The sequence below is a fragment of the Archocentrus centrarchus genome, chromosome 13 (genome assembly GCF_007364275.1).
Source record: "Archocentrus centrarchus isolate MPI-CPG fArcCen1 chromosome 13, fArcCen1, whole genome shotgun sequence".
Classification (NCBI taxonomy): Eukaryota; Metazoa; Chordata; class Actinopteri; order Cichliformes; family Cichlidae; genus Archocentrus; species Archocentrus centrarchus.
In genome coordinates, this window is record NC_044358.1 from 13,852,319 (window position 1) to 13,868,632 (window position 16,314).

The 16,314-nt window shown below is 46.5% G+C and overlaps 1 protein-coding gene across 2 annotated transcripts; it reads left to right on the plus strand.

The window, feature by feature from the left end:
• The first annotated feature begins 44 nt into the window (after window positions 1–44).
• On the plus strand, window positions 45–15,782 carry rnpepl1 (arginyl aminopeptidase like 1). Of its 2 annotated transcripts, XM_030744873.1 has the most exons (12): window positions 53–394; window positions 1,460–1,985; window positions 2,081–2,221; window positions 4,935–5,086; window positions 8,426–8,542; window positions 8,620–8,855; window positions 9,368–9,481; window positions 9,555–9,667; window positions 11,276–11,384; window positions 11,495–11,722; window positions 12,159–12,301; window positions 14,287–15,782. In XM_030744873.1, exons 2-12 carry the CDS (start codon window positions 1,503–1,505, stop codon window positions 14,590–14,592), a joined length of 2,142 nt encoding a protein of 713 aa, XP_030600733.1. In that variant the 5' UTR covers window positions 53–394; window positions 1,460–1,502; the 3' UTR covers window positions 14,593–15,782. The 2 variants fall into 2 exon arrangements, with proteins under 2 accessions (XP_030600734.1, XP_030600733.1); XM_030744874.1 differs by lacking the exon at window positions 12,159–12,301 and having other exon boundaries at window positions 45–394; window positions 14,287–14,467.
• The last annotated feature ends 532 nt before the right edge of the window (window positions 15,783–16,314 follow it).

Below are 16,314 nucleotides of genomic sequence, written 5' to 3' on the forward strand. Positions count from 1 at the left end.
GGCCCCCGCCCAGCTACTCCGTGTCTCCGCCTCCGCAGCGCCCCTAAGCGGCCTTCAGAAACTTTTTTCCCCTCTGTTGTTACTTCCTGTTTTGTCCGGAGCGGAGCCGCGACCGTCCTCTCGGTCTCCGCCGGTGTCCTCTACCTCTTTGTGTCCGTCTCTGGCCCCTCGGACGCGGACTCACAGCTGACCTCCAGCTTTCTTCGAGCCGCCGGGAAGACGCGGGTTCGGTGTCCGGGGCTGAGGGCAGGGAGCCGGCTGAGCTCGCCGGAGGAGCCGGTGTCCCCCGGGTTCTTCCGCCGTCCGGGTCCTGATGGATTTTACTTAAATGTGTTCCTCCGAGCAGCAGCAACACGCCGCGCTAATGCGCTGATTAGCCGGCTCTGCTAACCAGGTCAGGTAAACCGTGCTGACCTTAAAGTGCCTGTTTCACTCACTTCGAGCTAAAGGTGCTAACTTCCAGGGCTGCTAGCCTCCACTTGAAGTCTTCTCCGAGTTCCTTAAACGGAGCCCGAAGCGCTCACTTTAAAGCTTTACAGTCTCTTTTAGGAGATTTCTTTAAGCGGGTTCTGTCTGGGTTTGACTTTAGGTTCTTTTAAATGTTGTTTGGTCGATTTAACACACGGCTTAAAACTGGCTCTGAATGTTTGCTAAGCTTGCTTAAATCTGGTTTCAGTGGACTGAGTCAGAGTTTAGCTGTAAAACAGTTCCGTAAATCTTAGAGAAGCAGGAAGAAGTTCAGCCCAGGGTCGCCGGAGTCTTTATTTTGGTTTATTTTCAGTCTTTAGCGAGTTCACGCTTCAATTAGACATTTGGTTAATGAGGTTTTGAAAAGGCTAGACCAGAGCTAAACAGAAGCAGTCTCTCGAGTTAAACTAGGTTTAGATGTGGATTAAAAGTTTGAATTTGGTCCGATAGAGTTTATAAAATGTTAAACTGATTTAAAAATGCAAACGTCAGGATTTATGGTCGATCCAATGGGTGACAGGATCGGGTTTCACCGTTTGGGGTCAGTGGTGTTTATTTCCTGTTAGGTGTAAAATTAGACGTTTCTTTAATGAGGTTTTGAATGGAGTTTTTAGACCCAAGCGCTGGTTGGGTTAAACTGAATTCAACTTAAACTTTGAGCTAATCTGGGCTACGAATAAGGTCCTAACTTAAACTGGGTTTGTATCTGTGTTGTTTACTGGGTTTACTGGAAGTCAGAAGGAAGACAAACTGGGTTAAACCCAGCTGCACTCAGGTTTGGTTAATCTGGTTTGAATTGGGCTAAAACTGTGAGTTAAACGTATTTGCAGATTTCTGTGTTGGGCTCTTTGTGAAGTCTGTACTGGGTTTAGTAGAGCCTTGAAGCATGGCTTCTCTTTAGGGTTTTCTGCTCTGTTCTGTCCTCCTGAGGTTGGCCTGTTGTTCCTGAACCTTAAAGATCTCCTCTGGTTCTTGTTGGTCTTTGATGCAGTTAGTCCCGGTCTAAGCGGGTTTAGTCCCGGCTTTCACTCACCATGGCAGAGTTCCACCAGACGCCGACCTCGCTGTGCTGCTGCCGTAAATCCCTCCCGGACTCTGGGGGCCGGTGTGTCAGGGACTCTGGTCAGCCCTCTGCAGGCCCTGGGTCCCCGCGCTGCCCCCTGGTGGACGTGGCTTCTGCGTCAAACTTCAGGAGCTTCCAGCTGCATCACTTCCACCTGGACCTGCGACTGAACTTTGCAGTGAAGGAGATGAGCGGCTGGCTGGTTCTGGACCTGGTTCCAGTCCAGGCGGGGGTCTGTTCCCTGGTTTTGGACTCCCACCCCTCTTTGTTGATTCACTCCATAGACTGTAAAGTCCCCGGGGGTGGGCAGCAGGAGCCCGTGTCTCTCACGTACCGCGTGGACCCATTCACCGACTACGGCTCGTCGCTCAACATCAGCTTGCCGACTGCTGCCGTGAAACCGGGCCGGCTGGTCCAGATCACGGTCCACTACACCACCACGGACGGGCCGGCGGTAAGGAGACAATGTCTGTACAGCGAGTGCTCTGAAGGTGGCCACAGAGAGTGACCTGCGTGTGTGTGTGTGTGTGTGTGTGTGTGCGTCCTCAGATCTGGTGGTTGGACTCAGAGCTCACCTGCGGTCAGACTCGTCCTCTGGTATTCACTCAGGGTCACTCGGTGTGTAACCGCTCCTTCTTCCCCTGCTTTGACACGCCAGCTGTCAAGAGCACGTACACCGCCACGGTCCGGGTGAGTGGTGACCTCTGACCTCCTCTGCAGACACCAGCTGAGAGCTTTAATTTCAGAGAAGAGATGCTCACCGGTGGTTTGTTTTCAGACTTCCTGTTCAGGTTAAACTTTACGACTCATCGAGTTTTCTGTGGAATAAAACGGATTAAATGTTAAAAATCTGACTGTAACATAATAACAGGGGAATTTAACGAGCATGTAAAATATGTGAGAAATATTTAACAATAAAATATAAAGAAACAAAACCTGGGTGCATAATCATAGAATATTATAAAACAATACAAAAAGTAAAAATGAAACAATAGCAATAAAATAAACAGCTCCAAAAATTAAAGGAGCACGTCGTCGTGCACCTGTGAATGTCATGAACACCAAAGCAGCTGAAACTGATTAATGACCCCTCTGCTGCTTACCTGACCACATCAATATCAGACGTTTCACTGACTCAATGCTAAACTCTGATGAAAGGGTTCCTTTAATTTTTTTGATCACTGTAGAAATAAGTTATTGTATATGTTGTTAAAATCAATATTTACTACTGTGCAAAAGTCTTGAGCTTCATTTCTTCATATTTGGTAGGAAAATGGGAAATAGGTTAGATGATTTATTAAGCATGCAAACATACATGATAACAGCATATAAGGCAAAAACAGCTTGAAAGTCAGTATTTGGTGTGACCTTCATCCTTCAGCTCAGCCTGAACTCTGAGCAGCTTTCTTTGAGCAGTCTGCAGGAACCGTTCTCCAGACCATGAAGCAGGAGTTCCTCTGTCCGGGTTATAGGGTTAGGGTTAACTTATGCTGTGAAGCTAACCTGCTCCGGAGCACATTAGGCTCCAGGTTAGAGACTGACAGGTACGAAATCACCGCCTCCTGACCAGTCAGAGCTCCAGAAAATAGCATCAGTCAGACCTCTGCGGGGAGAGCAGGAGGGTCTGAAGTCTTTGCGTTTCCCTGATGAGTATCAGGAACAAATAAAGATTTGTAGAAGCAACTTAATTTATTCCGTTGACAGCAAACAGTTTTCCAACAGTTTAATTTTTCTGTAATTGTAAATATCTGATCCTGAAACAGGACAGCTGCACTCTGCTCACTGACCTCAGATCAGTGCACGCAGACTGAGCCTATGTTTTCATATTTAGTGTTTACTGTGAAACCCTCAACCTGCAGCTGAGAGGATGAAACTGACCTGTCAGCAGCAGCTGCAGCTCCACGATGTCACCGAGCGTGTCGTTTCCAGCGTGCTCTCTGCGGGTGAACACGTCCATATGAGCAGCTCGTTAAGCCGTACCTAAAACCACTGAATGAAGCGCAACTGCGTGTCGCTTTGGCATGGGAGTGTCTGAGGATTAAGGTGGTCCGTCCATTTCCTTCCACTTATCCATTCAGTGTTGCGGGGGGGGGGAGCTTTCCCAGCTGCGAGGGGCGTGATTTAGAAAATGCATAAATGCTGTTCTGCTTGATTGTAACCTGCTGCTCAGGCTCTGCTGGGAACACACACCAGGAACACCTGTTCATACCTGTTCAATCAGTCACGTTAATCTCACTGAGCTCTGATCAGGCTGTGGGACAGGGAGCTTTCATGTGTTTAAAGTCTCAGAGTTGGCTCACAAACCGGGTTAGGGTTAACCGTCAGCAGCACTGAGAGCGACTCAGACGTTAATCACGTGTCCTTTTACTTTGTGCTGCGTTTTACTGGCACTCACAGGGATCATTTTCTGTGGAAGAAAAGTCACATGACCTGTGAAATGGCCCTTTTAAATTGGTCAGATGCTGCCAGCCCCTTTCATGGGACCATGCAGGGGAAACCCTGGGTTACCTTTGCGAGGTGATAACCAGCTTCCTGTGACTGTTTATCCCGATGGCCACTGGTGGGGTCAGAGTCCAGGTAACTGAGATGCCTGGGGATGCTTCATAGTGCAGGCTGCCTGGAGGACATCCAGAGCTCTTCTTTGGATGTTTCTGCCTTTTGTTCTGTTCTCTGTAAAGATGATCCCGCACTGCTTCAGTGATGCTGAGGTCCGGCTCTGGGGAGGCCAATCATGACTGACAGCGCTCCACTGCGTGATTGTCTGTCTCACACGTCATCTTCTGTCCTCCGTGTGTCTCACATTTTTGAGCACACGCTGCACGTCTGCTGCTAATGTCTGAGTTCTCTTTGGCATTTTTCACAGATTCAACTAAAGAAATGGAACAAATGATGTGACAGGCTGCTGGTAACAAAGAGCCTAAAGATACAGTTTCAACTGCTTCTTTGCTCAGTGGTCCATGATGTGCAGACACAACACTGGTTCATCCCTGAGTTTTTTATTCCTGAATGAGTCACAGGTCAGAGGTCAGAGGTTTAATGATCAGGTACAAGGACTGGACTGAAGATGATTGAAGAAGTGGCCAATGTCCAAAGGAGCCTCAGGAAGCTGGAGAGCTGTTGTTCCAGAGCACTTGATTAAAACCAGAAGTTTCCACATCTCTGCATTTACTTGATATTTTTTTACAGAGTCCAAACGTCTTCAGGCTGTAAAACATGAAAAATCTCTAAAAGTGCAAAAAGAAATAAAAACTGTGAAATCCTCGAAGGCGTCCCGTTAAATACCTGCAGAAATGTGAAATAAATAATAAAAATAATAACATGTCCAACATAAATGTATTATTACTGTTCTCTATGAAGCATGTAAAAATAATAATGTATGAGTAACATCCTTTCTCCTCCTTAGGTCCCCGATGGCGTGACGGTCCTCATGAGTGCGTCTCGGAGTTCGTACTCCAAACAGGACCGTGTCTTTCAGTTCTCCATGGAGTTTCCTGTCCCCTCCTACCTGGTGGCGCTGGTGGCTGGCGAACTGCAGCACGTCGACGTCGGCCCAAGGTCGGTCCAGTTTAAGTTTGTAATGTCTAAAAATGTGTAAAATCATATTTACATGAAGTATTCTTTGCAAAATATTCAATAAGACTCTGAAATATTAGTAAAATATTTATCTAAGTACAGCAAGATGTGACAAATCAAAATATTTTTATCTTTTTAAGATTATTATGAAACTGTAGCAAAAATATATTAAAAAATAATTTTTATCCTCCTTCCATCCATCCATCCATCCATCCATCCATTCTCTTCCACTTATCCGGGGCCGGGCTGCGGGGGCAGGAGCCTAAGCAGAGAAGCCCAGGCTTCCCTCTCCCCAGCCACCTCCTCCAGCTCATGCGGAGGGACCCCATCCTCATGCAGGATAAAATAAAGCAGGATGTCGTCATCATGCCGTCGCTGTGAGGTTTTATCTTTCCGGTCTGCAGACTCCAAATCCACACGGAGCTGAGCCGTGAAATCTGACATATGTGCTCTTTACTCTCCAAAGATGTGCAGCGTGATATTCATATTCCTGGATGTTTAGTACCTTTGTACACTCTGGCTGTATTTATCTGAAGTGGAGAGTAACCGACATGGAGGATTTCAGGCTCCTAATGCTATGATAATATATGCTAATGATATGCAGCCTCTTTCTCATGCCTTATTGGCTTAGCTTAATCATGTGATCATATTGTGCTGTGTGATTTGGTCCCTGAACAGCTGGCAGTAGCTGAAAGTGAGGAAACTTCCAGGTAAAGAACCACTCGTTTTATAGGAACATCAGTTCTAGGCTGCAGCCTGATTGATTACCCCGTGAGGCCAACTTCTGATTGGCTGAGCATCGTCTAACACACAGGTGTCAAACTCCCGGCCCCGCCCCTACTTCCAGCCCACGAATTGATGTCAAAAATATCATACAATTCGTGGGCCGGAAGTAGGGGGCAGGGCCGGGAGTTTGACACCCCTGGTCTAACATGTTGGTCAAGGATGACTCATGGCCATAAATAGTATAGACTGACTCTTCAAGCAATATTAAAGCCATACCTACTGCTCAGCAATATTGTTCAAATGTAACAGGATTTGGATCAAAGTTCAGGGCGAGGCCTCCAAATTAGAGTTTAGAAGGTAATCAAACGTCTGTTCTAGAAACGGGGCTGAAATCTTATCCTGACCTCTACATTAATTTCATATTTTCATTACTGATGGGAGGAAATCCCCATCAGTCAAGGGTCTCGGGTTTAATAACATTAATAAACCAGAAGGCAAACAAATAAATATTTTAGGTTTGACGATGTTAAGAAAAATTATTAAAATACTGTATTAAAAAAAGTCAGTGAAACCTGAAAAATATTGAAATGACATGAAAGCATCTAGTAACAGGTCATTAATATTAAATTATAAAAACACAATAAAACGTATAAAAAATTTTAAAAGGAAATTTTTAGAATAAATATAGAAAATGTGAAGCAAACAAACATCAAGTATTCAGAAAAATTATTATTATAAAACTGTTGATAAATGTTAAACAAACAACAAGTAAATTATATATGTTATATTCAAATATCTGGCAACATTTGGTATGTAAATACTAAAATCAGTAAAATTTGTATAGTAATGTTTAGTAACTGCACTTTAACATATATTACACTGCCAGAAGTTCCACTCACCATCTGCATCACTGAGTTCAGGTGTTCCAGTCACTTCCACAGGTGTATAAACCAGCACCTAGGCATGCAGACTGCTTCTACAGACATCAGTGAAAGAATGGGTCGTTCCCAGGAGCTCAGTGAATCCCAGCGTGGTACCGTGATAGGATGATACCTGTGCAACAAGTTCAGTCACTGCTAAATATTCCACAGTCAGCTGTTAGTGGGATTATAACAAAGTGGAAGTGATTGGGAACGACTGCAACTCAGCCATGAAGTGGTAGGCCACGTAAAATCACAGAGTGGGGTCAGTGGATGCTGAGGGTCATAGTGCACAGAGGTCACCAACTTTCTGCAGAGTCAATCACTACAGACCTCCAACCTTCATGTGACCTTCAGATCAGCTCAAGAACAGAGAGAGCTTCATGAATGGGTTTCCATGGCAGCTGCATCCAAGCCTTCCATCACCAAGCTCAATGCAGAGTGTTGATGCAGTGGTGTAAAGTGTTGATGCAGTGGTGTAAAGCACGCCGACACTGGACTCTAGAGCAGTGGAGACGTGTTCTCTGGAGGGATGAATCACACGTCTCCATCTGCCAATCTGAGGGAGGAGTCTGGGTTTGGTGGTTGCCAGGGGAACGGTACCTGTCTGACTGCATTGTGTAAAGATTGGTGGAGGGGGGGTTATGGTGTGGGGGTGTTTTTACCGGCTGAATGCTATCCGATCTTTAACTCTGACGTCGTTTCTGGGTCCAAATGATTCTAAATAAACAGCAACGGTATAACCCAGGGGTCGGCAACCTGCGACTCCGGAGCCGTATGCGGCTCATCCAGGCTTAATGTGCGGCTCTGCGGGTCGTGGAAGTAAATTATCAGTATCCAGTTGAAGTGCATTTTGTTTTTCTCAGTTCGGTTTTTGTTGTAGTTTTAAATTGGAACATTAGTGTGATCTTGAAATATTAAAATAAAATCATTTTACTTATTTATTTTAGTTTCTCAATATATGCGTCACTCGCGGTAACCTATACCGGCTTCCGGTAGCGGCTACCGGCTTCCGCTATTATTTGCGGCTTTTCCGTGTAAACCGGGTTCAAATGGCTCTTTCCGGATTACGGGTTGCCGACCCCTGGTATAACCAATGACTGGTCACTATTAAAGATGATTCTAACATACCTTATCAACTGCAGCTATTTCCGCTTCTCTTTTTATCATCAGTAAAATCACACCTGAGTGTGTTTTTTTTCGAGTTATAGCAACCAGGGACACAGCATTGCGGCAACTTGATCACGTGACAGTTTGGACCAGGAAATGGAATTCTACGTCATCACTTAACAGCCGGATTGCGCATGTGTGAAGCTCGCCATAGAAAGACGGACAGGAAGATGTCTCACTACGTAAAAAAAAAAAATCACCAGTAATAATAAGCGACTATGGTCGACAATTAAATTCGTCGTCGACTATTTTTATTGTCGATTATTGTCGACTATTCAGCCCTATTCAGCATACCAAGACATTTGGGACAATTTAATGCTCCAACTCTGTGGGACAGTTTGGGGATGGCCCCTTCCTGTTCCAACATGACTGCACACCAGTGCACAAAGCAAATACTTTTGGCAACAGTGTATTATACACATTTACATAGTATAAGAAAAAAAAAACTATTTCTCAGTAGAGAAATTATTTTCACCTTTGTCCTCTTTGTCCAATCTCCTTTCAGGAGTCGTGTGTGGGCGGAGCCTTGCCTGTTGTCCTGTGCAGTGAAGAAGCTAGGGGGCAGCGTGGAACACTGGCTGGGTGTTGCAGAGGACCTGTTTGGACCTTACCTGTGGGGCAGGTGAGCCTTTAACTTTCCAACAAAACTTTATTTAAAACTTCTGTGCCACTGGTGGCGCTGACTTAGCTCATCCTCAGGTGTGACATCGTCTTCCTCCCTCCCTCCTTCCCCATCGTTGCCATGGAGAACCCCTGCCTCACCTTCATCATCGCCTCCATCCTGGAGAGCAGCGAGTTCCTGCTGATCGACGTCATCCACGAGATCGCCCACGGCTGGTTCGGCAACGCCGTCACCAACGCCACCTGGGAGGAGATGTGGCTGAGTGAAGGCCTGGCGACATATGCTCAGCGGAGGATCACCACGGAGGCCTACGGTAACGCCCGGCGGGAACTTCACGCATATGTTTTTGTCACGTTGTAACTGTTTTTCATACCTTGGATGTTCAGGTGTTTCATTCATATAGTTTTTACTGTCAGCAACTTAACATTGGTCGTAGCACAAGAACGATGTGACCTAAGATGCTCAAATTCACACTAGAGATGCATCCTGCTCAAGCCACGCCCATCACAGACTTCATCACTGACTTTACTATAACAGCACTCTGACCCCCCCCCCCCCCCCGCTTCCTTATGCTTGTATTTTATGTATTTTTAATAAAATTAAATTAAACGTTTTTTATTTTATTCTTTTTTGTATTTTTCCACATTTAATTAGAAATGTTCAGGCTGGAGTTTGATATTTGAACAGGTGAGTTTGGACCTGAGGAGTCACGGCAGTAAAAACATCAGTGAGGACGGAGTTCGGTGTCCCTGTACCTGCCCAGCATCAGGCTGTCCACATACTTTTGGTCGTATCTCTCACTACCTCTCTCCTCCTCGTCCTCAGGTGAGCCGTTCACCTGCCTGGAAACTGTTGTGCGATTGGACGCCCTCCACAGACAGCTGCGTCTCCTTGGAGACAACAACCCTGTGAGCAAGCTGCAGGTCAAGTTTGAGTCAGGTAACCACACACACACATACAGGTGTGGTTTCTACTCGTACAGATGAGATGACATCACTGTTACCTCCTCCAGGTGTGAACCCCAGTACGCTGATGAACCTGTTCACCTACGAGAAAGGTTTCTGCTTTGTGTCGTACCTGTCGGAGCTCTGCGGAGATGTGAGGCGCTTCGACTGTTTCCTCAGGGTCAGAACACACACACACTTATTCACATGCTCTCACACACACACACACACACACACACACTCTCACACGCTCTCACACACACACACACACACACACTCTCACACGCTCTCACACACACACACACACACACACACACACACTCATTCACATGCTCACACACACACACACACTCATTCACATGCTCTCACACACACACACACACACTCATTCACACGCTCTCACACACACACACACACACACTCTCACACGCTCTCACACACACACACACACACACACACACACACACACACACTCATTCACACGCTCTCACACACACACACACACACACACACACACACACATGCTCTCACACACACACACACACACACACACATGCTCTCACACACACACACTCTCACACGCTCTCACACACACACACACACACACACACTCATTCACACGCTCTCACACACACACACACACACACACACACACACACACTCATTCACATGCTCTCACACACACACACACACTCTCACACGCTCTCACACACACACACACACACACTCATTCACATGCTCTCTCACACACACACACACACACACACTCATTCACACGCTCTCTCACACACACACACACACACACTCATTCACACGCACACACCTTAAGTATGTGGACGCTGGTTTCTGTCAGCTTTGGTTTTTCACTTATTTCTTTTATTTAAAATATAAAATTAACATTTAGGTGATTTTTAAATACATCATAATTATTATAATTAAGTTATTTGAGTTTCTGTTTTTTAATAGCTTAAAAAACTTTTTAAAATTATTTTTCACACGTTCAACTAACTTAATTATTCTTCATGTTTAAAGTATTCTGATTTTATTTTTAAATTAACAGTAATTTTTTTAATATTTGAGGTTTTTTTTTTCAGTACTTGTAAGTAATTTAATTTTAGTTTCAAAATTTTTTAATGATTGCAGATATTTAATTTAATATCTTGTATTTTATTTAAATTTGCTGAAATTTTTTTTCAATTAGTTTTTAAAATATATTTTTGTATATTTAGGCAAAGCTATGGAGGGAGTTTTAATAAAATACCTTACTTATACTCTAATTTATTACATTTGTTTACCGAGAGATATTCACCTCATAAATGAGCAGCTCGTTGGTGACAGGAAGCAGCGAGCAGTGGGCGGGAATGATGTGAGGCATCGTGGGAAATCGTTAAAGTTGAGCGCGAGCTTTGGATGGAGCGTCTGCAGGGGAACGAGGCTCAGACTGCTGACAAACACGTTGTCCACATGTTTCTGCTGAGCAGCAGCTCGTCCTGCACATTTCAATATATTTGAATTTCCATCAGCACGTTTTACATGAAGAGCGCTCACAGCATCATGTGATCGGTTTGCACCTCTGAGGTCGTTCAGAAGGAGATGTTTGTGTTCACATCATCATCATCATCATCATCATCATCATCATCATCATCTTGGTTTATTCCCTGATGAAAAAAGTGACGTTCAGTTTTTCGCTGAAATCAGAGACCTTCATTTCCTGACGAGTGTGTGTGTGTGTGTGTGTGTGTGTGTGTGTGTGTGTGTGTGTGTGTGTGTGTGTGTGTGTGAGAAACAGGATTACATCTCAGAGTTCAAATTTAAAAGTGTGGTGGCTCAGGACCTCATTGACTACTTCCTGGCTTACTTCCCAGAGCTGAAGGACGCCGCCGTCGCTCAGAGAGAAGGTCAGAAGACGCTTTTAGCTGATCTGTCTGCCAGTAGCCTGATAGTTTTCCTCTGTATCACTGTGTGTGTGTGTGTGTGTGTGTGTGTGTACGTACGTCCACCCCCTCAGGTCTGGAGTTCGAGCACTGGCTGAGCGGGTGTGGTCCGCCTCCCTATGAGCCGGACCTGTCAGCAGGGGGCGCTCTCATTGGGCCTGTCCAGGATCTGTGCAACCTGTGGAGAAGCTCCGACCCCCCTGACCTGCAGGCGCTCGCGACCTTTGACCTTTCAGCCTGGAGCACTTTTCAGATTGTTCTGTTCCTGGACCGCATGTTGGACCACTCACCGCTGCCGCATGGTACGCTACCATAGCAACACTATGAAATATACTGCTGTTCTCCTGATACTTTGTTACTGCCTGGAGTGCAAGGTACTCGAGTAGTTTACTCCACATCATGAAACATGTAATTATTGATTGTTAACGATTAATCTGTGAGAAGGAAAATCTGACTTTCTGTCCTGTTTGGTTTAAATGATTGTGATTGATGTTGTGGACTCAGGCTGTGGTAGAAGTTGGAGGAACCTCAGCTTCCTTATATTCTTCATGGATAATGAAGCCTTTAGAGATTCTGTTGTGATTTAAGATGCCATAGAGTCACGCATCAACCTCTGCGGCTAAAAAATAGAGCACCAAAAACCTGCAGTTCCTCTAACATCTACTAGAGACTCACAGACATCAAACCGATGCAATGTGTCGCTGCGCAGATGGTTTATGTTTGCCTGTTTTTGCTCAGATGTGATGGTGAGCCTGTCTGATTCTTACTCGTCCCTTTTTGATGGTCTGAACGCTGAAGTCCAGATCCGCTGGCTGCAGATGGTGGTGAGGAACACGTTCTACCCCGACCTGCCACGAGTGCGAGCCTTCCTCCACAAACACGTAAGCACGAGCTGTTAGATAGAAGCCCCACCCACCTGCCTGTTTTAGGTTCAGCCAATCAGAAGAAGCTAAAATAGCTTCTTTCAGAAGGGGAATATGAATAAGGTCACTATTATTAATATTAACCCTTGTGTAGGCCCACCACCTGAAGGAGTCGCTGGAGGGGTTGGGTGCAGTGTGTGTCAGGCTAGTGCATGAGGTTGCAACATACTGGCTAGATAAAGTCGGGCTCACCTCAAAGCATGGCGTGGGCTCTGGAACCAGTCTCCCGGAGAGGGGCTGGACTTTGTTCCAGTCTGTGTGAGAGTCTGTGTCTCAGTGAGAGGCGGTGAGCTGGGGTCGATATTTTTGTATCTGCTCGACTCGCTGCCTGTATGTCGGAGTTTTCACCATTGGACAAGAGGATTGCTTCCCTGCGCCTTAGGGCCGGGGAACTGTACCCATCCTTCTTGGAGTCACTGGGCGGGGTGCTTGAGGGTGCTCCATCTGGTGACTCCATTGTCCTACTGGGAAACTTCAACACTCGAAGGGGTAATAACATTGAGACCTGGAGGGGCGTGATCAGGAGAAACGGCCTGATCTGAACCCGAATGGTGTTTTGTTATTGGACTTCTGTGCAAACTGCAGTTTGTTCATAACAAACACCATGTTCAAACATAAGGATGTCCATAAGTGCATGTGGCACCAGGACACCCTAGGTCGCAGGTCAGTGATCGATTTTGCAATCCTAACATCAGATCTACCTCTAAGCAATTCTGGTAAACCATCAGGCGACTCAGGAGGGGAAAGCGGTGCTTTACTCACACAGTCTATAGTGCGGGTGGGAATGCCTTCTGTAGTGGAAACAGAGTGTGGGGATGAAGGGGATGACTTGTCCATCTCTGGGGGTGAGGTCACTGAGGTGGTTAAACAACTCCTTGGTGGCAGGGGCCCTGGGGTGGACGAGATTCGCCCTGAATTCCTGAAACCTCTGGGTGTTGTAGGGCTGTCTTGGTTGACACGTCTCTGCAACATGGCATGGAGATCTGGGGGGCAGACTGGGGTGGTGGTCCCCATCTTTAAGAAGGGAGACCAGAGGGTGGGCTCCAACTATTGTGGGATCACACTCCTCAGCCTCCCCAGTAAGGTCTATGCCTGGGTGCTGGAAAGGAGGGTCCATCCATTAGTAGAACCTCGGATTCAAGAGGAACAATGTGATTTTCGTCCTGGTCGCAGGAACGCTGGACCAGCTCTTTATCCTCTCGAGAATGTTCGAGTGTGCGTGGGAGTTTGCCCATCCAGGCTACATGTGTTTTGTGGACTTGGAGAAGGTATTCGACCGCGTCCCTCGGGGGAAGCCTGTGGGGTGCTGCTGGACTATGGGGTGTCTGGCCCGTTGTTTCGGGCCATTCAGTCTGTGTACAACCACAGTGAAAGCTTGGTCTGTATTGCCGACAATAAGTCGGACTCGTTTCCTGTGGGTGTTAGACTTCGTCAGGGCTGCCCTTTGTCACCGATTCTGTTCATAATTTTTATGGACAGAATTTCTAGGCGTAGCCAGGTGGAGGAAGGCTTCTGCCTCGGTGGCCTCAGAATCTCATCTCTGCCCACTGGAGTACCCACTCCAGGTCAGGGATGAGTTGCTGCCCCAAGTGGAGGAGCTTAAGTAACTCTGGGGTGGGGGTTCAAGTCAACTGCCGCAATCGCATTAACGGCATACCCAGGACACGCTGGAGAGATTTTATCTCTCAGCTGGCCTGAGAACGCCTTGGGGTCCCCCCCAGATAAGCTGGAGGAGGTGGCTGGGGGGGGGGGGGGGGGGGGGGGGGGGGGTTAGGAGCTTTCTTCTCTGTTAGGCTGCTGCCCCCACGACCCAGCCCTGGATAAGCAGAAGAAAATGGATATATTTTTTAAAAATTATTATCATTTGTTATTGGTGTTGGTGGTTTTGCAGCCTTGGGGTTTGTGTTTGGGTTGGGTCACATGTTTAGCTTCCCTGTTTGCAGACATCCAGGATGTACACGGTGCCGCTCTATGAGGACCTGGTTGCTGGGGTGATGAAGTGCGTTGCCGTGGAGATCTTCTACCAGACACAGCGGCGACTGCACCCCAACCTCAGACGGACGTTACAGCAGATCCTGTTTCAGACCAGCTCGACCAATCAGAATGGCCCTGCTGTGCCCATTGTACCCTCCTCTACCTCCAGCTCCACTCCCCCACAGCAGCCGCCCGCTGCCACGGCAACCACCTCCCCTGCTACCACCGGGACAACCGCTGCCATTGCGTTGCGGGACGTCAATGTCTCAGCGTGAAGACCAGGCCACAGGAAGCAGAAACACTCATCAGGAAGTGTCACTCCAGACGTTTTTAAAGGGTTAACGAAGCAGTCAAAGGTCGTGGCTTCAAACCCTGAGCTGCTTAAACTCGGTGGCCCCGAGGAGGGCCCTGATTGGATCCTGAAGTGTTTTTATGTGACATTTACAGACATCAGAGCTGAGGCCTATTCATGCTTCTTCTCTGCTTCTGGCAGAGATGAGCCTCCACGGCGCCACCACGTGGCCAGGTTGCATCCACTCCGACACAGACGGGGGCATGTGGACGGCGTTTTACTGGGTAGGGACGGACACGTCGCACTCGGTGACGATTCAGTGAGATCAGCTAAATATAAAACATTTGAGCCTGGCACCCGTCTTCCGCCCGTGTGTGCTTCCTGTGGGGACGCGAATTCTTCCACGGCTTATTTTTCCCACCGCCGCGAGTGCCTTCAGTGATTCGCCTCGTCGAAGTCTCCGCCCCTGGCGCTTGCATAGTTTCTCTAAGATTATTGCAAAAATGGTGCTGAAACACGTGTGGGCGGAGCCTCTGTAGCAGTGTTTAAAGTCTGCCTCCACCTGACTGACCTGGAGGAACTCTGAACACCAGCAGACTTCACCTGAGCGGCCTTATTGTTGCTTTCACTGCAGCCTTGTTTGTGATGAAGGTCTTTGTTTTTGAAAGGAGGATATGCTTCTTCCCTCAGCTCTGAAATATCCCACTATGCCCAGTGACACTGAACGCCGCTGCCTCCTATCTCTGAAGAATGTTAAAAATAAAACACTTGAAACCTCATGTTTACCTGACCTCTGACTCCAGGAGCCTGTGCGTGAGTTCCAGTTCAGCACAAGGTGTGTTTGATGGAAATAAAGCTGATGTTGTTAGCAGACGCAGGCACGCAGCTCACGTGGAGCATTTCCTGTTAAATGCATTTATTCAGTTTTTACTGACGCTCGTTCAGCGTCGCAGCTTTTATGGAAATCTGATTTTTATAAACAGCGACTAACCCTTTAAGAAACTGTGGACATGAGCGTCTTCAGGCACAGCAAAGATCCAAGAACGTCTACTCATCCATAACTGAACGAATGCATCTTTTATTTATGTTCCTGCGTTACTGTATCAATAAATCACAGATCGATAACTGAAAAAATTTCCTGTTTCTTTGATCACGTGTTTGATTAAATCAATAAAACTGATCGTCTGTCAGTGCTTTTATTTTTAGATCAGGCCGGAAATGTAAAGTGTGACGTGTTTGTCATTGGTTTGAAGCGACGCATAAATGCCGGAAGCTGAGACTCCGCCTTCAAAATAAGGGCTGAGGATCTGAAGCCTACTTTAAAGGATGATTCAGCGGTTTGTTCGCAGTGATTCGAACGAGCCAATCAAAGCTTATTTAGCGAAACTGAAGTTAAAATATGAATTAAATAAATGTATGAACAACAGTAATGTGAAGAAAACCTTTAGTTAAAAGGAATAATAGTTGTATTAATTACAATAAAACAAAAGCCTAATGCTTGGATTGCAAAATAAAAATAACTATTCTTTCAAGAAAGTACCAGAAATGACGTTTAATGTGGAGACTGAACGTCTGAGGGTCCCGCGGGTTCAAACAGAGAAATATGCTTAAAATGTCATGTTTCAGTTTATTCAGCACCTCCGTCCGGACTTATGCTCAGGTTCGTCGATCACGCTGAAGCTTTTTCGGTCAGCTCTTACGTTGA

What these genes read in the sequence shown, in the direction of transcription:
- rnpepl1 (XM_030744873.1), top strand. Translation starts at nt 1,503, where the DNA reads ATGGCAGAGTTCCACCAGACGCCGACCTCGCTGTGCTGCTGCCGTAAA. An exon ending in CCACCACGGACGGGCCGGCG is followed by an intron (nt 1,986 to 2,080) that starts GTAAGGAGACAA and finishes GTGCGTCCTCAG; the next exon opens with ATCTGGTGGTTGGACTCAGA. An exon ending in CACGTCGACGTCGGCCCAAG is followed by an intron (nt 5,087 to 8,425) that starts GTCGGTCCAGTT and finishes ATCTCCTTTCAG; the next exon opens with GAGTCGTGTGTGGGCGGAGC.